This window comes from Oncorhynchus masou, unplaced genomic scaffold (genome assembly GCF_036934945.1).
Source record: "Oncorhynchus masou masou isolate Uvic2021 unplaced genomic scaffold, UVic_Omas_1.1 unplaced_scaffold_949, whole genome shotgun sequence".
NCBI lineage: Eukaryota > Metazoa > Chordata > Actinopteri > Salmoniformes > Salmonidae > Oncorhynchus > Oncorhynchus masou.
Genome location: NW_027015986.1, coordinates 81511 through 105801, shown reverse-complemented (window position 1 = coordinate 105801; position 24291 = coordinate 81511). Strand labels below are relative to the sequence as shown.

Genomic DNA, 24291 nt, shown 5'->3' with positions numbered 1-24291 from the left:
GCCTTTTTAGCTAAGGTCATGGGGCATATACATGAAAGTAATCACACCCCTTGACTTTTTACATATTTTGTTGTGTTACAGACTGAAATAAAATGGATTGAATTGCAAAAAAAAAAAATCTCGCTGGCCTACACACAATACCCCATAATGTCAAAGTGGAATTATGTTTCCTAAATGTTTACAAATTAATAAAACATGAGACGTTTCAATAAGTCAATAATTATTCAATCGCTTGGTTATGGGAAACCTAAATAAGTTTAGGAGTAAAAATGTGCTTAACAAGTCACATAATAAGTTGCATGGACTCACTCAGTGTGCAATAACAGGGATTAACATGATTTTTGAATGGACTACCTCATATCTGTACCCCACACATACAATTATCTGTAAGGCTCCTGTATTTCAAACACAGATTCAACCACAAAGACCAGGAAGGTTTTCCAATGCCTCACAAAGAATGGCACCTATTGGTAGGAAGCTAAACATAATAGGAACAGACATTGAATATCCCTTTCATCATGGTGAAGTTATTAATTACACGTTGGATAGTGTATCAATACAACCAGTCACTAAAAAGATACAGGCGTCCTTCCTAACTCAGTTGCCAGAGAGGAAGGAAACCGCTCATGGATCTCACCATGAGGCCAATGATGACTTTAAACCAGTTACAGAGTTTAATGGCTGTGATAGGAGAAAACTGAGGATGGATTGTAGATACTCCACAATACTAACATAAATGACAGAGTGAAAAGAAGGAAGCCTAAAAAAAATGTCAAGGCACTAAAGTAATATTGCAAAAAATGTTGCAAAGTAATTACATTTTACATCAAGGGTCCTGTGTGGCTCAGTCGGTAGAGCATGGCGCTTGCAACGCCAAGCGTCGTGGGTTCATTTCCCGCCAGGGCCACCCATATGTAAAAGTAGTGGCCCCAGCCGACTTGTAAGTCGCTTTGGACAAAAGCGTCTGCTAAATGGGATATATTATTATGTTTGTGGTAAATCCAATACAACACATTACTGAGTAGCTGAGTAGCACTCTTTATATTTTCATGCATAGTGGTGGCTGCATCATGTTATGGGTATGCTTGTAATTGTTAATTAAGGACTGGGGAGTGTTTCTCAGTAACAAATGGAATGAAGCACAGGCAAAATCCCAGAGGAAAACCCTGGTTCAGTCTGTTTTTCACCAGACACTGGGAGATGAATTCACCTTTCTGCTGGACAATAACCTGAAACACAAGGCCAAATCTACACCGGAGTTGCTTAACACGAAGACAGTTAATGTTCCTGAGTGGCCGTGTTACAGTTTTGACTTAAAAATCTGATTGTAAAGACTCACCCAGAAAGACTCACAGCCGTAAGCATTGCTAAAGTTGTTTCTACAAAGTATTGACTCAGGGGTGTGAATACTTGTGTAAATTAGATATTTTTATATTTAATTTTCAACACTTTTTTCTCAACATTTCCAAAAACATGTTTTCAGTTTATCATTATGTGGTATTGTGTGTAGATTGATGAGGAAAATATATTTAATCCATGTTGAATTCAGGCTGTAACACAACAAAATGTGGAATAAGTCAAGGGGTATGAATACTTTCTGAAGGCCCTGTACATGTCAAAATCAACCAACATCTACCCAAGGCAGAATAGACCAGCATCTACCCAAGGCAGAGTAGACCAGCATCTACCCAAGGCAGAATAGACCAGCATCTACCCAAGGCAGAATAGACCAGCATCTACCCAAGCAGAATAGACCAGCATCTACCCAAGGCAGAATAGACCAGCATCTACCCAAGGCAGAATAGACCAGCATCTACCCAAGGCAGAATAAACCAGCATCTACCCAAGGCAGAATAGACCAGCATCTACCCAAGGCAGAATAGACCAGCATCTACCCAAGGCAGAATAGACCAGCATCTACCCAAGGCAGAATAGACCAGCATCTACCCAAGGCAGAATAGACCAGCATCTACCCAAGGCAGAATAGACCAGCATCTACCCAAGGCAGAAAAGACCAGCATCTACCCAAGGCAGAATAGACCAGAATCTACCCAAGGCAGAATAGACCAGCATCTACCCAAGGCAGAATAGACCAGCATCTATCCAAGGCAGAATAGACTATGGCAGGAAGAGAAAATAAAACATGGAATAGAAACTCATACAATACAGGCTAGACGCTATCCAACTCTATAACACTGTCGTCCCACAGCTCGTCTTCCTTCCTGTCCGTCTGGCTGTCCCACATCATGCCTGTCTGTCTGTCTGTCTGTCTGTCTGTCTGTCTGTCTGTCTGTCTGTCTGTCTGTCTGTCTGTCTGTCTGTCTGTCTGTCTGTCTGTCTGCCTCTTTGCCTGCCTGTCTGACTGCCTGCTGCCTGCCTGTCTGTCTGACTGCCTGCTGCCTGCCTGTCTGTCTGTCTGTCTGCCTGCCTCTTTGCCTGCCTTACCTAAACTTCTACATAGATTAAATTTTGTCCTGTCTGTCTGACTGCCTGCTGCCTGCCTGTCTGTCTGTCTGTCTGCCTGCCTCTTTGCCTGCCTTACCTAAACTTCTACATAGATTAAATTTGTCTTTGAAAAAAAAACCGACTTTCATTCCAAATATCTACATGAGATGTATGTAGCGTCCGAGACAGAGAGAAAGCATATCTAAATACTGGTAAATATGTTGTTGTGGTTGTGTTGTTGTTGTTGTCTTCTTGCTGTTGTCTTCTTGCTGTTGTAGTTGTGGTTGTGTTGTTGTGGTTGTGTTGTTGTTGTTGTTGTTGTTGTCTTCTTGCTGTTGTAGTTGTGGTTGTGTTGTTGTGGTTGTGTAGTTGTGGTTGTTGTTGTTGTTGTTGTTGTTGTCTTCTTGCTGTTGTAGTTGTGCCATCAGCCATGCTCAGTATGACTCCTCCTTCAGACCTCGATACAGGCAGCAAACAAGAATCATCCCTACGAGCTGAAAGACATAAAGAGACGATGGAAACAATAATCTCAGAAAAAAAGAAAAACGTCCTCTCACTGTCAACTGCGTTTATTAACAGCAAACTTAACATGTGTAAATATTTGTATGAACATAACAAGATTCAACAACTGAGACATAAACCGAACAAGTTCCACAGACATGTGACAAACAGAAATGGAATAATGTGTCCCTGAACAAAGGGGGGATCAAAATCAAAAGTAACAGTCATTATTCGGTGTGGCCACCAGCTGCATTAAGTATTGCAGTGCATCTCCTCCTCATGGACTGCACCAGATTTGCCAGTTCTTGGTGTGAGATGTTACCCCACTCTTCCACCAAGGCACCTGCAAGTTCCCAGACATTTCTGGGGGGGAATGGCCCTAGTCCTCACTCTCCGGTCCAACAGGTCCCAGAAGTGCTCAATGGGATTGAGATCCGGGCTCTTTGCTGGCCATGGCAGAACACTGACATTCCTGTCTTGCAGGAAATCACGCACAGAACGAGCAGTATGGCTGGTGGCATTGTCATGCTGGAGGGTCATGTCAGGATGAGAATGCAGGAAGGGTACCACATGAGGGAGGAGGATGTCTTCTCTGTAACGCACAGCGTTATTGCCTGCAATGACAACAACAGTCCGATTATGCTGGACCCTCCACCTCCAAATCGATCCCAGCACAGAGTACAGGCCTCGCTGTAACGCTCATTCCTTCAACGATAAATGCAAATCCGACCATCACCCCCGGTGAGACAAAACAGTGACTCGTCAGTAAAGAGCACTTTTTGCCAGTCCTGTCTGGTCCAGCGATGGTGGGTTTGTGCCCATAGGCGACGTTGTTGCCGGTGATGTCTGGTGAGGATCTGCCTTACAACAGACCTACAAGCCCTCAGTCCAGCCTTTCTCAGCCTATTGCGGACAGTCTGAGCACTGATGGAGGGATTGTGTGTTCCTGGTTTAACTCGGGCAGTTGTTGTTGCCATCCTGTACCTTTCCCGCAGGTGTGATGTTTGGTTTGTACTGATCCTGTGCATGTGTTTTTACACGTAGTCTGCCACTGCGAGGATGATCAGCTGTCCGTCCTGTCTCTCTGTAGCGCTGTATTAGGGATCTCACAGTTCAGACATTGCAATTTATTGTCCTGGCCACATCTGCAGTCCTCATGCCTCATTGCAGCATGCCTAAGGCATGTTCACGCAGATGAGCAGGAACCCTGGGCATCTTTCTTTGTGTTTTTCAGAGTCAGTAGAAAGGCCTCTTTAGTGTCCTAAGTTTCCATAACTGTGACCGTAATTAGTGTCTTAACGACCGTTCCACAGGTGCATGTTCATTAATTGTTTATGGTTCATTGAACAAGCATGGCAAACAGTGTTTAACCCCTTTACAATGAAGATCTGTGAAGTTATTTTGATTTTTACGAATTATCTTTGAAAGACGGGGTTCTGAAAAAGGGACGTTTCTTTTTTTGCTGATTATATTATTCACATTACTAGTACTTCACATAACCTTTTAGACTGTTTCTCAAAATAAAACACGCTCAAATGTAAAACTCAGATAAACAATATATATATATCATATATATATATCCCATTTAGCAGACGCTTTTGTCTAAAGCGACTTACAAGTCGGCTGGGGCCACTACTTTTACATATGGGTGGCCCTAGCGGGAATCAAACCCACGACGCTTGGCGTTGCAAGCGCCATGCTCTACCGACTGAGCCACACAGGACCACAACAATGTGAATAATGTGTACTAAGTTCCCCCAAGTCTACATTAATATGAATAATGTGTACTAAGTTCCCCCATGTCTACATTAACATCACTAAGGTCCCCCAAGTCGACATTTACATGAATAATATCACTAAGTTCCCTCAAGTCTACATTAACACACCTCTTACATGAATAATGTGTACTAAGGTCCCCCAAGTCTACATGAATATCACTAAGTTCCCCCAAGTTCCCCCAAGTTTACATTAATAGTTACTAAGTTCCCCCAAGTCTACATTAATAGCACTAAGTTCCCCCAAGTCTACTTAATATGAATAATGTTACTAAGTTCCCCCAAGTCTACATCAACATTACTAAGTTCCCCCAAGTCTACATTAACGTTACTAAGTTCCCCCAAGTCTACATTAACGTTACTAAGTTCCCCCAAGTCTACATTAACGTTACTAAGTTCCCCCAAGTCTACATTAATGTTACTAAGTTCCCCCAAGTCTACATTAACGTTACTAAGTTCCCCCAAGTTTACATTAATGTCACTAAGTTCTCTCAAGTCTACATTAATATGAATAATGTGTACTAAGTTCCCCCAAGTCTACATTAATATGAATAACGTTACTAAGTTCCCCCAAGTCTACATTAACGTTACTAAGTTCCCCCAAGTTTACATTAACGTTACTAAGTTCCCCCAAGTCTACATTAATATCACTAAGTTCCCCCAAGTCTACATTAATGTTACTAAGTTCCCCCAAGTCTACATTAACGTTACTAAGTTCCCCCAAGTCTACATTAACGTTACTAAGTTCCCCGAAGTTTACATTAACGTTACTAAGTTCCCCCAAGTTTACATTAATATCACTAAGTTCCCCCAAGTCTACATTAATATCACTAAGTTCCCCCGTGTCTACATTAATATCACTAAGTTCCCCCAAGTCTACATTAATATCACTAAGTTCCCCCGTGTCTACATTAACGTTACTAAGTTCCCCCAAGTCTACATTAATATCACTAAGTTCCCCCAAGTCTACATTACTATCACTAAGTTCCCCCGTGTCTACATTAACGCGTTGTAAGTTCCCCCACGTCTACATTAATATCACTAAGTTCCCCCAAGTCTACATTAATATCACTAAGTTCCCCCATGTCTACATTAATATCACTAAGTTCCCCCGTGTCTACATTAATATCACTAAGTTCCCCCGTGTCTACACTAATATCACTAAGTTCCCCCGTGTCTACACTAATATCACTAAGTTCCCCCGTGTCTACATTAATATCACTAAGTTCCCCCAAGTCTACATGAATATCACTAAGTTCTCTCAAGTCTACATTAATATGAATAATGTGCACTAAGTTCCCCCATGTCTACATTAACGCGTGGCAAGTATCAAGGACTTTACCTGGAGGAAGGCGATGCCGATCGCCACTGCTCCCAGGATCTGCAGTTGGCTCAGAATGAAGGTCTCCAGCTTTGTGATGCACCCTCCCTAAAGAGAGACGAGAGGAGGATACTCATGTCATCTTGAACAATCAGCTACTATCAGGGATTTTACACATTACCTTATTGTCTATTGTTTGATATGTACTGTAGGATGTGTGTGTGTGGCCTTACTCACCTCCACCTTGTAGATATTAGAGGGGTGGTCTCTGCGGCCACAGAGGTTACTGGGAGTCTTGCAGCAGCTGTCTGGGACCAGTCTCTCGTTGCTAGGTGTCAGGATCCACACACTGTCTGACCAGTCTGACGAGCTGTTACTACCACAACACTTAAACTGAGAGAGAGAGAGAGAGAGAGAGAGAGAGAGAGAGAGAGAGAGACAGAGAGAGAGAGAGAGAGAGACACAGAGAAAGAGAGAGAGAGACACAGAGACAGAGACAGAGAGACAGAGAGAGAGAGACAGAGAGAAAGACAGAGAGAGAGAGAGAGAGAGAGAAAGACAGAGAGAGAGACAGAGACAGAAAGACAGAGAGAGACAGAGACAGAGACAGTGAGAGAGACAGAGAGAGAGAGAGAGAGAAAGAGAGAGCGATGTTTGGAACAAATGATTAATCACCCCAATCCACAAAACTGGATTTAATCAACATGTACTGCACTGACACAAATGACTGATGATTGGTTGAAAGAAAAATTGATAATAAGAAGATTGTGGGCGCTGTACTGTTACATTTCAGTGCAGCCTTTTAATATTAATGACCATTTACCTGCTACGGCTTTTCAACCTCTGCCATGTTGTGGATTCAGAGCTGTCTATCTAATAGAACTCAAAGGTTTTTCTTTAATGGAAGCTTCTCTAATGTCAAACATGTAAAGTGTGGTGTACCGCAGGGCAGCTCTCTAGGCCCTCAACTCTTTTCTATTTTTACCAATGGCCTGCCACTGGCATTAAACAAAGCCTGTGTGTCCATGTATGCTGATGATTCAACCATATACACATCAGCAACTACAGTTAATGAAGTCACTGAAACCCTTAACAAAGAGTTGCAGTCTGTTTTGGAATGGGTGGCCAGTAATAAACTGGTCCTGAACATCTCTAAAACTAAGAGTATTGTATTTGGTACAAATCATTCCTTAAGTACTAGACCTCAGCCGAATCTGGTAATGAATGGTGTGGCTGTTGAACAAGTTGATGAGACTAAATTACTTGCCGTTACCTTAGATTGTAAACTGTCATTGTCAAAATATATAGATTCAATGGTTGTAAAGATTGGGAGGCGTCTAGCCGTAATAAAGATGTGTTCTGCTTTTTTGACGCCACACTCCTAAAAGCAAGTTCTAGTTGTGTCTAATCTTGATTATTGTCCAGTATGTGGTCCAGTGCTGCAAGGAAAGACCTAGTTAAGCTGCAGCTGGTCCAGAACAGAGCAGCACGTTCTGCTCTTAACTGCAATCAGAGGGCTGATATAAATACTATGCTGCCAGTCTCTCTTGGCGAAGAGTTGAGGAGAGACTGTCTGCATCACTTCTTCTTTTTTATAAAAAACATTAATGTGTTGAAAATCCCAAATTGTTTGCATAGTCAACTTACACACAGCTCTGACACACACACTTATCCCACCTGACGTGCCACCAGGGTCTTTTCACAGTCCCCAAATCTTGAACAATTTCCAAAAGTGTACAGTATTATATAGAGCCCTTATTGTGTGGAACTTCCATCTCAATTTGCTCAAATAAACAGCAAACCTGGTTTGAAAAATACACAGATAAAGCAACAACTTGTGACACAATGCCTCTCCCCTATTTGACATAGATAGTGTGTGTGTATGTATTGATATGGAGGCTATGTGTGCCTTGTTAAAAATGTATGTAGTTCTGTCCTTGAGCTGTTCTTGTCTATTGATGTTCTGTATTATGTCATTCTGTATTGTGTTTCATGTTCTGTGTGGACCCCGGGAGGAGTAGCTGCTGCTTTTGCAACAGCAAATGGGGATCCTAATAAAATACCAAACATAGATACCATCGAATGGGCGAGACCACTAGAACAGTCTGCAGCACCCGGCCTCACCCTATTAGAATCTGAAGCCAAATGTCTACTGTTTGCTGATGATGATCTGGTGCTTCTGTCACCAACCAAGGAAGGCCTTCGGCAGCACCAAGATCTGCTGCACAGATTCTGTCAGACCTGGGCCCTGACAGTACATCTCAGTCCAAAAATACAAATTCAAATTCCATCTAGACACCAATGGCTTCCATCTGGCCACTCTACCATAAAGGCCTGATTGGTGGAGTGCTGCAGAGATGGTTGTCCTTCAGGAAGGTACTTCCATCTCCACAGAGGAACTCTGGAGCTCTGTCAGAGTGACCATCTGGTTTTTGGTCACCTCTCTGACCAAAGCCCTTCTCCTCGATTGCTCAGTTTTGCCGCGCAGCCAGCTCTAGGAAGAGTCTAGATGGTCCCAAACTTCTTCCATTTAAAAATGATGGAGGCCACTGTGTTCTCGGGACCTTCAATGCTGCAAAAAAAATTTTGGTACCCTTCCCCAGAACTGTGCCTCGGCACAATCCTGTCTCGAAGCTCCAAGGACAATTCCTTTGACCTCATGGCTTGGTTTTTGCTCTGACATGAACTGTCAGCCGTGGGGACCTTTATATAGACCGGTGTGTGCCTTTCCAAATCATGTCCAATCAATTGAATTTACCACAGGTGGACTCCAATCCAGTTGTATAAACATATTAATGATGATCAATTGAAACAGGATGCACCTGAGCTCAATTTTGAGTCTCATAGCAAAGGGTCTGAATACTTATGTAAATAAGTTATTTTCTTAATACATTTGTAAAAAATTCTAAGAACGTGTTTTCGCTTTGTCATTATCGGGTATTGTGGGTAGATTGACGAGGAAATGTTTTTATTTAATCCATTTTAGATAAGGCTGTATCTTCACAAAATGTGGAAAAGGTCAAGGGGTCTGAATAATTTCTGAATGCACGGTATATAAGCTGATGTATTTAATATAATGTGATGTATTTAATATGATGTGATGTATTTAATATAATGTGATGTATAAAATATAATGTGATGTATTTAATATAATGTGATGTATAAAATATAATGTGATGCATTTAATGTGATGTATTTAATATAATGTGATGTATTTAATGTGATGTGATGTATATAATATAATGTGATGTATTTAATGTGATGTGATGTATTTAATGTGATGTGATGTATTTAATGTGATGTATTTAATATGATGTGATGTATTTAATATAATGTGATGCATTTAATGTGATGTATTTAATATAATGTGATGTATTTAATATAATGTGATGCATTTAATGTGATGTGATGTATTTAATATAATGTGATGTATTTAATATAATGTGATGTATTTAATATAATGTATTTAATGTGATGTATATAATGTGATGATTTTATGTGAAGTATTTAATATAATGTGATGCATTTAATGTGATGTATTTAATATAATGTGATGTATTTAATATAATGCGATGTATTGAATATAATGTATTTAATGTGATGTATATAATGTGATGTATTTAATGTGATGTATTTAATATAATGTGATGTATTTAATGTGATGTATTGAATATAATGTGATGTATATAATATAATGTATTTAATGTGAAATATTGAATATAATGTGATGTATTTAATGTGATGTATTTAATATAATGTTGTGTATATAATGTGATGTATATAATATAATGTGATGTATTTAATATAATGTGATGTATTTAATGTGATGTATTTAATATAATGTGATGTATTTAATATAATGTGATGTATTTAATATAATGTATTTAATATAATGTATTTAATGTGATGTATATAATGTAATGTATTTAATGTGATGTATTTAATGTGAGGTATTTAATATAATGTGATGTATTTAATGTGATGTATATAATTTGATGTATATAATGTGAGGTATTTAATATAATGTGATGTATATAATTTGATGTATATAATGTGAGGTATTTAATATAATGTGATGTATTTAATGTGTTGTGATGTATGTAATGTGATGTATTTAATATAATGTGATGTATTTAATGTGATGTGATGTATGTAATGTGATGTATTTAATATAATGTGTTGTATTTAATGTGACGTATTTAAAATAATGTGATGTATACAATGTGATGTATTTAATGTGATGTATTTAATATAATGTGATGTATTTAATTTAATGTGATTTATTTAATATAATGTGATGTATATAATGTGATGTATATAATGTGATGTATTTCATATAATGTGATGTATTTCATATAATGTGATGTATTTAATGTGATGTATTTAATATAATGTGATGTATTTAATGTGATGTATTGAATATAATGTGATGTATATAATATAATGTATTTAATGTGAAATATTTAATATAATGTGATGTATTTAATGTGATGTATTTAATATAATGTTATGTATATAATGTGATGTATATAATATAATGTGATGTATTTAATATAATGTGATATATTTAATGTGATGTATTTAATATAATGTGATGTATTTAATATAATGTGATGTATTTAATATAATGTGATGTATTTATGTGATGTATTTAATATAATGTGAAGTATTTAATGTGATGTATATAATATAATGTGATGTATTTAATATAATGTGATGTATTTAATGTGATGTATTTAATATAATGTGATGTCTTTAATATAATGTGATGTATTTAATATAATGTATTTAATATAATGTATTTAATGTGATGTATATAATGTGATGTATTTAATGTGATGTATATAATTTGATGTATATAATGTGAGGTATTTAATATAATGTGATGTATTTAATGTGTTGTGATGTATGTAATGTGATGTATTTAATGTGATGTGATGTATGTAATGTGATGTATTTAATATAATGTGTTGTATTTAATGTGACGTATTTAAAATAATGTGATGTATACAATGTGATGTATTTAATGTGATGTATTTAATGTAATGTGATGTATTTAATTTAATGTGATTTATTTAATATAATGTGATGTATATAATGTGATGTATATAATGTGATGTATTTAATGTGATGTGATGTATTTAATGTGATGTATTTAATATGATGTAATGTATTTAATATAATGTGATGCATTTAATGTGATGTATTTAATATAATGTGATGTATTTAATATAATGTGATGCATTTAATGTGATGTGATGTATTTAATATAATGTGATGTATTTAATATAATGTGATGTATTTAATATAATGTATTTAATGTGATGTATATAATGTGATGATTTTATGTGAAGTATTTAATATAATGTGATGTATTTAATGTGATGTATTTAATATAATGTGATGTATTTAATATAATGCGATGTATTGAATATAATGTATTTAATGTGATGTATATAATGTGATGTATTTAATGTGATGTATTTAATATAATGTGATGTATTTAATGTGATGTGATGTATGTCATGTGATGTATTTAATATAATGTGTTGTATTTAATGTGACGTATTTAAAATAATGTGATGTATACAATGTGATGTATTTAATGTGATGTATTTAATATAATGTGATGTATTTAATTTAATGTGATTTATTTAATATAATGTGATGTATATAATGTGATGTATATAATGTGATGTATTTCATATAATGTGATGTATTTCATATAATGTGATGTATTTAATGTGATGTATTTAATATAATGTGATGTATTTAATGTGATGTATTGAATATAATGTGATGTATATAATATAATGTGATGTATTTAATGTGATGTATTTAATATAATGTTATGTATATAATGTGATGTATATAATATAATGTGATGTATTTAATATAATGTGATATATTTATTTTGATGTATTTAATATAATGTGATGTATTTAATATAATGTGATGTATTTAATATAATGTGATGTATTTATGTGATGTATTTAATATAATGTGAAGTATTTAATGTGATGTATATAATATAATGTGATGTATTTAATATAATGTGATGTATTTAATGTGATGTATTTAATATAATGTGATGTCTTTAATATAATGTGATGTATTTAATATAATGTATTTAATATAATGTATTTAATGTGATGTATATAATGTGATGTATTTAATGTGATGTATATAATTTGATGTATATAATGTGAGGTATTTAATATAATGTGATGTATATAATTTGATGTATATAATGTGAGGTATTTAATATAATGTGATGTATTTAATGTGTTGTGATGTATGTAATGTGATGTATTTAATATAATGTGATGTATTTAATGTGATGTGATGTATGTAATGTGATGTATTTAATATAATGTGTTGTATTTAATGTGACGTATTTAAAATAATGTGATGTATACAATGTGATGTATTTAATGTGATGTATTTAATATAATGTGATGTATTTAATTTAATGTGATTTATTTAATATAATGTGATGTATATAATGTGATGTATATAATGTGATGTATTTCATATAATGTGATGTATTTCATATAATGTGATGTATTTAATGTGATGTATTTAATTTAATGTGATGTATTTAATGTGATGTATTGAATATAATGTGATGTATATAATATAATGTATTTAATGTGAAATATTTAATATAATGTGATGTATTTAATGTGATGTATTTAATATAATGTTATGTATATAATGTGATGTATATAATATAATGTGATGTATTTAATATAATGTGATATATTTAATGTGATGTATTTAATATAATGTGATGTATTTAATATAATGTGATGTATTTAATATAATGTGATGTATTTAATGTGATGTATTTAATATAATGTGAAGTATTTAATGTGATGTATTTAATATAATGTGATGTATATAATATAATGTGATGTATATAATGTGATGTATTTAATATAATGTGATGTATATAATATAATGTGATGTATATAATATAATGTGATGTATTTATTGTGATGTACATAATGTGATGTATTTAATGTGATGTATGTAATATAATGTGATGTATATAATATAATGTCATGTATATAATATAATGTGATGTATATAATATATTGTGATGTATATAATTGTCACACCCTGACCATAGTTTACTTTGTATGTTTCTATGTTTTGGTTGGTCAGGGTGTGATCTGAGTGGGCATTCTATGTTGGATGTCTTGTTTGTCTATTTCTATGTCTGGCCTGATATGGTTCTCAATCAGAGGCAGGTGTTAGTCATTGTCTCAGTCTAGCATCCGGCGCCGACAGAGATGGCCGCCTCGCTTCGCGTTCCTAGGAAACTATGCAGTTTTTGTGTTATTTCTTTCATTAGTACCCCAGGTCATCTTAGGTTTCATTACATACAGTCGAGAAGAACCTCTGAATATAAGATCAGCGTCAACTCACCATCAGTACGACCAAGAATATGACTTTCGCGAAGCGGATCCTGTGTTCTGCCTTTCAACCAGGACAACGGAATGGATCCCAGCCGGCGACCCAAAAAAACGACTTCGTAAAAGAGGGAAACGAGGCGGTCTTCTGGTCAGACTACGTAGACGGGCACATCGTGCCCCACTTCCTAGCATTCTTCTCACCAATGTCCAGTCTCTTGACAACAAGGTTGATGAAATCCGAGCAAGGGTAGCATTCCAGAGGGACATCAGAGACTGTAACGTTCTTTGCTTCAAGGAAACATGGCTCACTGGTGAGACGCTTTCGGTGGCGGTGCAGCCAGCGGGTTTCTCCACGCATTGCGCCGACAGAAACAAACAGCTTTCTGGTAAGAAGAGGGGCGGGGGCGTATGCCTTATGGCTAACGAGACGTGGTGTGATCACAGAAACATACAGGAACTCAAATCCTTCTGTTCACCTGATTTAGAATTTTTTTAGAATTCCTCACAATCAAGGGAATTCTCTTCGATTATAATCACAGCCGTATATATTCCCCCCCAAGCAGACACATCGATGGCTCTGAACGAACTTTATTTGAGTCTTTGCAAACTGGAATCCATACATCCTGAGGCTGCATTCATTGTAGCTGGGGATTTTAACAAGGCGAATCTGAAAACAAGACTCCCTAAAATGTAGCAGCATATCGATTGCGCCACCAGGGCTGGCAAAACCTTGGATCACTGTTATTCTAACTTCCGCAACGCCAATAAGGCCCTGCCCCGCCCCCCTTTCGGAAAAGCTGACCACGACTCCATTTTGCTGATCCCTGCCTACAGACAGAAACTGAAACAAGAAGCTCCCACGCTGAGGTCTGTCCAAAGCTGGTCCGACCAAGCTGAATTCCACACTCCAAGACTGCTTCCATCACGTGGACTGGGACATGTTTCGTATTGCGTCAGGCAACAACATTGACGAATACGCTGATTCAGTGTGCGAGTTCATTAGAACGTGAGTTGAAGATGTCATTCCCATAGCAACGATTAAAACATTCCCTAACCAGAAACCGTGGATTGATGGCAGCATTCGCGTGAAACTGAAAGCGCGAACCACTGCTTTTAATCAGGGCAAGGTGACTGGTGATATGACCGAATACAAACAGTGCAGCTATTCCCTCCGTAAGGCTATCAAAAAGCTAAGCGTCAGTATAGAGACAAAGTAGAATCTCAATTCAACGGCTCAGACACAAGAGGTATGTGGCATGGTCTACAGTCAATCACGGACTATAAGAAGAAATCCAGCTCAGTCACGGACCAGGATGTCTTGCTCCCAGGCAGACTAAATAACTTTTTTGCCCGCTTTGAGGACAATACAGTGCCACTGACACGGCCTGCAACGGAAACATGCAGTCTCTCCTTCACTGCAGCCAAGGTGAGTAAAACATTTAAACGTGTTAACCCTCGCAAGGCTGCAGGCCCAGGCGGCATCCCCAGCCGCGCCCTCAGAGCATGCGCAGACCAGCTGGCTGGTGTGTTTACGGACATATTCAATCAATCCCTATACCAGTCTGCTGTTCCCACATGCTTCAAGAGGGCCACCATTGTTCCTGTTCCCAAGAAAGCTAAGGTAACTGAGCTAAACGACTACCGCCCGTAGCACTCACTTCCGTCATCATGAAGTGCTTTGAGAGACTAGTCAAGGACCATATCACCTCCACCCTACCTGACACCCTAGACCCACTCCAATTTGCTTACCGCCCAAATAGGTCCACAGACGACGCAATCTCAACCACACTGCACACTGCCCTAACCCATCTGGACAAGAGGAATACCTATGTGAGAATGCTGTTCATCGACTACAGCCCGGCATTTAACACCATAGTACCCTCCAAGCTCGTCATCAAGCTCGAGACCCTGGGTCTCGACCCCGCCCTGTGCAACTGGGTACTGGACAACTGGGTACCGCCCCCAGGTGGTGAGGGTAGGCAACAACATCTCCACCCTGCTGATCCTCAACACTGGGGCCCCACAAGGGTGCGTTCTGAGCCCTCTCCTGTACTCCCTGTTCACCCACGACTGCGCGGCAACGCACGCCTCCAACTCAATCATCAAGTTTGCGGACGACACAACAGTGGTAGGCTTGATTACCAACAACGACGAGACGGCCTACAGGGAGGAGGTGAGGGCCCTCGGAGTGTGGTGTCAGGACAATAACCTCACACTCAACGTCAACAAAACTAAGGAGATGATTGTGGACTTCAGGAAACAGCAGAGGGAACACCCCCCTATCCCCATCGATGGAACAGTAGTGGAGAGGGTAGTAAGTTTTAAGTTCCTCGGCATACACATCACAGACAAACTGAATTGGTCCACTCACACAGACAGCATCGTGAAGAAGGCGCAGCAGCGCCTCTTCAACCTCAGGAGGCTGAAGAAATTTGGCCTGTCACCAAAAGCACTCACAAACTTCTACAGATGCACAATCGAGAGCATCCTGGTGGGCTGTATCACCGCCTGGTACGGCAACTGCTCCGCCCACAACCGGAAGGCTCTCCAGAGGGTAGTGAGGTCTGCACAACGTATCACCGGGGGCAAACTACCTGCCCTCCAGGACACCTACACCACCCGATGTTACAGGAAGACCATAAAGATCATCAAGGACATCAACCACCCGAGCCACTACCTGTTCACCCCGCTATCATCCAGAAGGAGAGGTCAGTACAGGTGCATCAAAGCTGGGACCGAGAGACTGAAAAACAGCTTCTATCTCAAGGCCATCAGACTGTTAAACAGCAACCACTAACATTGAGTGGCTGCTGCCAACACACTGACTCAACTCCAGCCACTTCAATAATGGAAATTGATGGGAAAGGATGTAAAATATATCACTAGCCACTTTAAACAATGCTACCTAATATAATGTTTACATACCCTACATTATTCATCTCATATGTATACGTATATACTGTATTCTGTCATCTACTGCATCCTTATGTAATACATGTATCACTAGCCACTTTAACTATGCCACTTTGTTTACATACTCATCTCATCTCATCTATACTCATGTATATACTGTACTCGATACCATCTACTGTATCTTGCCTATGCTGCTCTGCACCATCACTCATTCATATCTTTATGTACATATTATTTATCCCCTTACACTGTGTATAAGAAATTAGTTTTGGAATTGATAGTTAGATTACTTGTTGGTTATTACTGCATTGTCGGAACTGGAAGCACAAGCATTTCGCTACACTCGCATTAACATCTGCTAACCATGTGTATGTGACAAATAAAATTTGATTTGATTTGATTTGATTGGGAACCATATTTAGGTAGCCTGGGTTTCACTGTGTGTTTGTGGGTGATTGTTCCTGTCTCTGTGTTTTGCACCAGATAGGGCTGTTTTAGGTTTTCGCACGTTTGTTATTTTGTTTGTTTATTCGTGTATAGTTTCTTTATTAAAATAAAATGAATAACAACCACGCTGCATTTTGGTCCGCTCCTCCTTCTACAGACGAAAGCTGTGACAATAATGTGATGTATATAATGTGATGTATTTAATGTGATGCGCCAGTAACCCCTGCTCCAAGAAAGGGGGAGGAGTTATCTGTCTTATCAACGTCTGATTCGTTACAATATGCACTCCAAACCAAGCAGCCTAAACCATGACCTCTATCTGAATGGAACATGGTGGTGGGAACAGCATTTACAGTAAGCTTCTGTCATTCATTTACCTCCTGCTGCAGCTTGTCCACTGCACTGGTGATGCTCTCCTCTCCAGACTGCTGGTATTTCTGAACCATGGTCTCCTTCAGGTTGTGTTGCAGCTCCTTATCCAGCTGTGTAGAGACATACACAGGAGCCAATGACAATCTATGAAATCTACAACTTACCAACACTGAGACAGTCATGCAACTGTAAAGGAGGATGGTCAGGGTTCGACAGGGTTGGGTTCATTTTGAATCGAATTCAGTAATTACACATATATATAAACAAATCTATATTTCTCAATAAATATTGTCTTAGGTCTCTCTTTAGGTACACAGGAGCCAATGACAATCTATGAAATCTACAACTTACCAACACTGAGACAGTCATGCCACTGTATAGGAGGATGGACAGGGTTCGACAGGGTTGGGGTCAATTAGAATCGAATTCAGTAATAAAACATATAGAATTTATTTTCAATATTTCTCAATAAATATTGTCTTAGGTCTCTCTTTATGTAGTGTTGTGGTGTCTCTCTTTATGTAGTGTTGTGTTGTCTCTCTTTATGTAGTGTTGGGTTGTCTCTCTTTATGTAGTGTTGTGGTGTCTCTCTTTATGTAGTGTTGTGGTGTCTGTCTTTATGTAGTGTTGTGGTGTCTGTCTTTATGTAGTGTTGTGGTGTCTCTCTTTATGTAGTGTTGTGGTGTCTCTCTTTATGTAGTGTTGTGTTGTGTCTCTCTTGTCGTGATGTGTGTTTTGTCCTATATTTATATTTTATTTATTTTACATTTTTAATCCCAGCCCCTGTCCCCTAAGGAGGCCTTTTGCATTTTGGTAGTCCGTCATTGTAAATCAGAATTTGTTCTTTTAACTGACTTGCCTAGTTAAATAAAGCTTACATAAAACTGATAAATAAATCAAAATGAAAACAATACGTTTTTTTTATTTTAAAAGTAAAATGTTTCATATTTTAAATTCAAATCACTTCCTGAATTGAATGAATTTAACTAAACTTTGAAGTCCCCTTTTTAGGTGACTTTTACAGGACCAGTTCCAACCGATATTTCTTTGTCTGGACCAGTTCCAACCGATATTTCTTTATCTGGACCAGTTCCAACCGATATTTCTTTGTCTGGACCAGTTCCAACCGATATTTCATTGACTTGACCAGTTCCAACCGATATTTCTTTGACTTGACCAGTTCCAACCGATATTTCTTTGACTTGACCAGTTCCAACCGATATTTCTTTGTCTGGACCAGTTCCAACCGATATTTCTTTGACTGGACCAGTTCCAACCGATATTTCTTTGACTTGACCAGTTCCAACCGATATTTCTTTGTCTGGACCAGTTCCAACCGATATTTCTTTGACTTGACCAGTTCCAACCGATATTTCTTTGACTTGACCAGTTCCAACCGATATTTCTTTATCTGGACCAGTTCCAACCGATATTTCTTTATCTGGACCAGTTCCAACCGATATTTCTTTGACTTGACCAGTTCCAACCGATATTTCTTTGACTTGACCAGTTCCAACCGATATTACTTTGACTTGACCAGTTCCAACCGATATTTCTTTGACTTGACCAGTTCCAACCGATATTTCTTTGACTTGACCAGTTCCAACCGATATTTCTTTGACTGGACCAGTTCCAACCGATATTTCTTTGACTTGACCAGTTCCAACCGATATTTCTTTGACTTGACCAGTTCCAACCGATATTTCTTTATCTGGACCAGTTCCAACCAATATTTCTTTGACTTGACCAGTTCCAACCGATATTTCTTTGTCTGGACCAGTTCCAACCGATATTTCTTTATCTGGACCAGTTCCAACCGATATTTCTTTGACTTGACCAGTTCCAACCGATATTTCTTTATCTGGACCAGTTCCAACTGATATTTCTTTGTCTGGACCAGTTCCATTTCTTTGTCTGGACCAGTTCCAACCGATATTTCTTTGACTGGACCAGTTCCAACCGATATTTCTTTGTACAGCGCGCTTTGTGAGTGCAACATCAATTGCTTTACACTCCCTAAAAGCACTGGTTATTTGGATTCACCTGCGCTATTGCAAGCGCAGCTTTGAGGGTCACAGACACAGGAAATCGTACATTTGCATAGGGAGTGACACGTCACATTTTCTGGCCTATCCGGACAAAGGAATGATTTCAGGTGCCTGTGAACCTGGTAGCTGTGCTTGCAATAGCGACAGGGCCGGCTCCAGGCATAAGTGACCGTAAGCTGTCGTTAAGGACTCCGGCCACTAGGAGGCCCCAAACCAAAGTATATATAAACATTGCAAAATGTATAGAATTGTTGGGAATTAGCTTTAAAACAGCAAAAATGTATCTCCACCCCATGGAAAAATGTATAGAATTGTTGGGAATTGGCTTTATAAAAGCAAAGATTTATCTCCACCCCATGGCAAAGTGAGGTGGGGAGCCCCCCAACAAAATCTCACTTAGAGCCCCTAAAAGGCTAGAGCCAGCCCTGAATAGAGCATATGAAGTGGAGAGTCTAGTGGATTCAACAATAGCAAGATAATCTCGCTATGATGTTCTCAGATGGATTCATAACTCTCAACAGGAAATATAATAAATAATTTGGTGGAATTGAAACAAGACTACTTTATCTTGGTCACAGACAGACAAAATGACTTTGAGCTTAAAGCTGTAGCGACTCACATTTGAATGATGCCTCTGACTCACTCAGAGGACGTTTGGCATCTGTCGTCAGTTCTTTGAAAATTGTGCTAATAATGTACAGTCACATACATAAAATGTATTTTACAGTTATAAGAAAGGTGAAATCTTATAGTAAGTAGTTTATCATTTTGATTGTTACTATATTTATAAAGCATTTATTTAATTTCCCTATTGCCTTTTGTTGAATAGGAAAAAGAAATGTTTTAAAAAATTAATATATTTTCAAAATATTTGTACTAATGTACTTGAGCTTGTATCCTCAAAGATGAGTACACCTCATCAATTTATAACTATATTTATTTTTACCAGAAAGGTGAATTCCAAACCTTTCTATACCTATGCAGCATTACCAGTTATTGTGTTTTAATTTTGATTATTTAGGCGGAAATCTATATTTTGCCTTCACGTTCATGAATTTGAATTGACCCCAACCCTGGTATTTGAACAAAGGCCCAGATGTACAGTTATTCAGCCCCAGTCCAAAGTTTGGACACACCTACTCATTCCAGGGTTTTTCTATATTTTGACTATTTTCAACATTGTAGAATAATAGTGAAGACGTCAAAACTATGAAATAGCACATATGGAATCATATAGTAACCAAAAAAGTGTTCAATCAAACATATATTTTATATTTGAGATGCTTCAAAGTAGCCACCCTTTGCCTTGATGACACCTTTGCACACTCTTGGTATTCTCTCAACCAGATTAATGAGGTAGTCACCTGGAATGCATTTCAATTAACAGGTGTTCCTTGTTAAAAGTTAATTTGTGGAATTTATTTCCTTCTTAATGTGTTCGAACCAATCTGTTGTGTTGTGACATCTTATTAAATTATGTCCATATTATGGCAAGAACATGTCAAATAAGCAAAGAGAAATGACAGTCCGTCATTACTTTAAGACATGAAGGTCCGTCAATATGGAAAATGTCAAGAACTTTGAACGTTTTTTCAGGTACAGTCGCAAAAACCATCAAGCTCAAGAAACTGGCTCTCGTGAGGACCGTCACAGGAAAGGAAGACCCGGAGTTACCTCTGCTACAGAGGATAAGTTTCAACCCAAATAAATGCTTCACAGAGTTCAAGTAACAGACACATCTCAACATCAACTGTTCAGAGGAGACTGTGAATCAAGCATTCATGGTCGAATTGCTGCAAAGAAACCACTACTACTAGAAACCACACCACTTTTTTGGTTACTACATGATTCCATATGTGTTATTTCATAGTGTTGATGTCTTCACTATTATTCTACAATGTAGAAAATAGTAAAAATAAAGAAAAACCCTTGAATGAGTATGGGTGTCCAAACTTTTGACTGGTACTGTATGTTAAGGGGATGATTCACCCCAATAGAAAGGTCCATACCTCTAAATACCATCTTATTAGATGGATCCATTTCCCCCCATTAGTTTGGGATTCAGACCTGCAGTCATCTTGATTTCAGACACTATGGAGAAGTGTTCCACAGGCAGTAAATCTGATGTAGAATAAATGGAACCTGGATCCATTTCATTCTATTAACATGGTTTAAGGTCCAAACCTTTGACTGGTACTGTATGCTAATTGTTCATAGAGCAGTAAGGAGATGTGATTGGATCAGAAATCACAGGAGAAGAATATTCTGAACAGTGAGATCAGAGACACAGAGTTTGATAGAAAAGGAGGAATCAAACAGGAGGATAATTACCTGCTGACAGAAAGGGAAACACTGGACGGGCAAGAAAACCACAAAAGAAGAAAGAAAAATAGGAATTTGAAAAAGACGGGAAACAGGGATGAATGTATGCAGAGGAGCAAACAGGAATATAAAACAATTGTGGACATGCAGGAAGATGTGTGTTATTCGGGAATAAATAAAGATTTAATAAATAAATCAAATATTCAGGAGATATTGTTTGATTGTAATAGTTATTATAATAAAGTTTTAGGAAATACAAGAAGGTTTAATATAGTAGAAGAATGTTTTAGGTCATACCAGAACGTTTTCGGTCATACCAGAACGTTTTAGATCATACCAGAACGTTTTCGGTCATACCAGAACGTTTTAGATCATACCAGAATGTTTTAGGTCATACCAGAACGTTTTAGGTCATACCAGAATGTTTTAGGTCATACCAGAACGTTTTCGGTCATACCAGAACGTTTTAGATCATACCAGAACGTTTTTCGGTCATACCAGAACGTTTTAGATCATACCAGAATGTTTTAGGTCATACCAGAACGTTTTACGTCAAACCAGAACGTTTTAGATCACACCAGAACGTTTTAGGTCATACCAGAACGTTTTAGATCATACCAGAATGTGTTAGGTCATACCAGAACGTTTTACGTCAAACCAGAACGTTTTAGATCACACCAGAACGTTTTAGGTCATACCAGAACGTTTTAGATCATACCAGAATGTGTTAGGTCATACCAGAACGTTTTAGATCATACAAGAACGTTTTAGGTCATACCAGAACGTTTTAGATCATGCCAGAACGTTTTAGATCATGCCAGAACATTTTAGATCATACCAGAACGTTTTAGATCATGCCAGAACGTTTTAGATCATACAAGAACGTGGTTTCTGTCAGTGACTGAATTAGCTTAGAATACAGTAGGTTTACTTGTCTGATAACTACACAAGGATGGATGTAACTGTATCCTACATGACATAACTATGACTAATCGTGCTTCAAATAGACCTTCTTGCCATAGTCGTCATCTAAATATACCTATGAACGGCATTTCAGGAATCAACTGTAACAAGTCACAGAGTTGCCCACATGTTGAATGGGAATTAGTTTTACATGTTACGGTATAAACCTTAACCAAACTGTTACCCCCGAGAAACGAAACAAAACATCTAGTAGAGTAGTGAGTCTGGTAAATCCAACCTGGGAAATCATTTCCAACACAGAACCTGCTTGATGAAACTGAAAGAAAACTCCTCCCCTGGGGTCAACCAGGCTCTCCACGCAGGCCAAAGCAAACGCTAAAAATACATGAAGGATTTGAAATACCATTTGAACCCAGGTCTGGTAAGAGGAGGTCAGGTGATGCCAACCAGAATTCCTGGCATGTCTGAGGAGAACACGGTATTCTAGGACCTCCTAACACTGGATATAGGCCCATCCAGCATCCCTAAATAGCACCCTATCCCCTATATAGTGCACTACTTTTTGGCCACACGCCCACAGGGCTCTGGTTAACAGTAGTGCACTACGTAAGGAATAGGGTGCCGTTTGGTACACAGCCGGGTTGCAGCAGCTATGTGTAACTAGTACATTTTTGTTGTTGTTGTTGTTGTTGCAATGTGTAGACCTGGGTTCAAATACTATTTGACATCTTTTGGATACTTTGAGAGTGTGCTTCAGCTTGCCCGGAGTGCCAGGTGTCTAGGGGGACTTTTCTATCGATTCCATTAGGACAGGCAAGTTCAAATCAAGCACAGATAATGTATTTGGAAATATTGTAAATAGTATTTGAACCCAGGTCTCGTAATATGGTATAAGACAGCGTTTCTCAAACTCGGCTCCATACCCAACGGGTGGACATTGTTGTTTTTGGCTAGCTCTACACAGCTGATTCAAAGAATCAAGCTTGATGATGAGTTCATCATTTGAATCAACTTTGTAGTGGTAGTGCAAAAAAACAAACAAAAAATGTGCACCCCTTGGGTCCCCAGGACCCAGTTTGGGAAACGCTGGTATGTACATACCTCCTGATATTGGATATAGGCCAGGACTCCAGCTACAATCTCCAGCAAGAATATACAGAGTAGCAGGAAGAAATACTGTGGGAGAGAGAGAGAGAGAGAGAGAGAGAGGGGGGGGAGTAACAGAATAAAATACTATGGTGGGTGAGAACAGAGAGAGAGAGAACAGAGAGAGAGAGAGAACAGAGAGAGAGAGAGAACAGAGAGAGAGAGAGAACAGAGACAGAGAACAGACAGAGAACAGAGAGAGAGAGAGAGAACAGAGAGAGAACAGAGAGAACAGACAGAGAGAACAGACAGAGTGAACAGACAGAGTGAACAGAGAGCAAGAGAGAACAGAGAGAGAGAGAACAGAGAGAGAGAGAACGGAGAGAGAGAGAACAGAGAGAGAGAACAGAGAGAGAGTGAACAGAGAGAGAGAGAACAGCGAGAGAGAGAACAGAGAGAGAGAGTGAACAGAGAGAGAGAGAACAGCAAGAGAGAGAACAGAGAGAGAGTGAATAGAGAGAGAGAGCAGAGAGAGAGAACAGAGAGAGAACAGAGAGAGAGAGAACAGAGAGAGAACAGAGAGAGAACAGAGAGAGAGAGAACAGAGAGAGAACAGGGAGAGAGAACAGAGAGAGAGAGAGAACAGAGAGAGAGAGAACAGAGAGAGAGAACAGAGAGAGAGAGAGAACAGAGAGAGAGAGAACAGAGAGAGAGAA

At 38.3% G+C, this 24291-nt stretch overlaps 1 protein-coding gene across 1 annotated transcript; it reads right to left on the bottom strand.

Annotated features, from left to right (window-relative positions):
* Positions 1-2488: 2488 nt before the first annotated feature.
* On the bottom strand, positions 2489-23427 carry LOC135538383 (CD151 antigen-like). The gene is made up of 6 exons (XM_064964289.1): positions 23413-23427; positions 21575-21595; positions 17201-17305; positions 6280-6435; positions 6064-6150; positions 2489-2939 (listed from the first exon to the last, which is right to left on the bottom strand). Exons 1-6 carry the CDS (start codon positions 23425-23427, stop codon positions 2880-2882), a joined length of 444 nt encoding a protein of 147 aa, XP_064820361.1. The 3' UTR covers positions 2489-2879.
* Between the last annotated feature and the right edge of the window lie 864 nt (positions 23428-24291).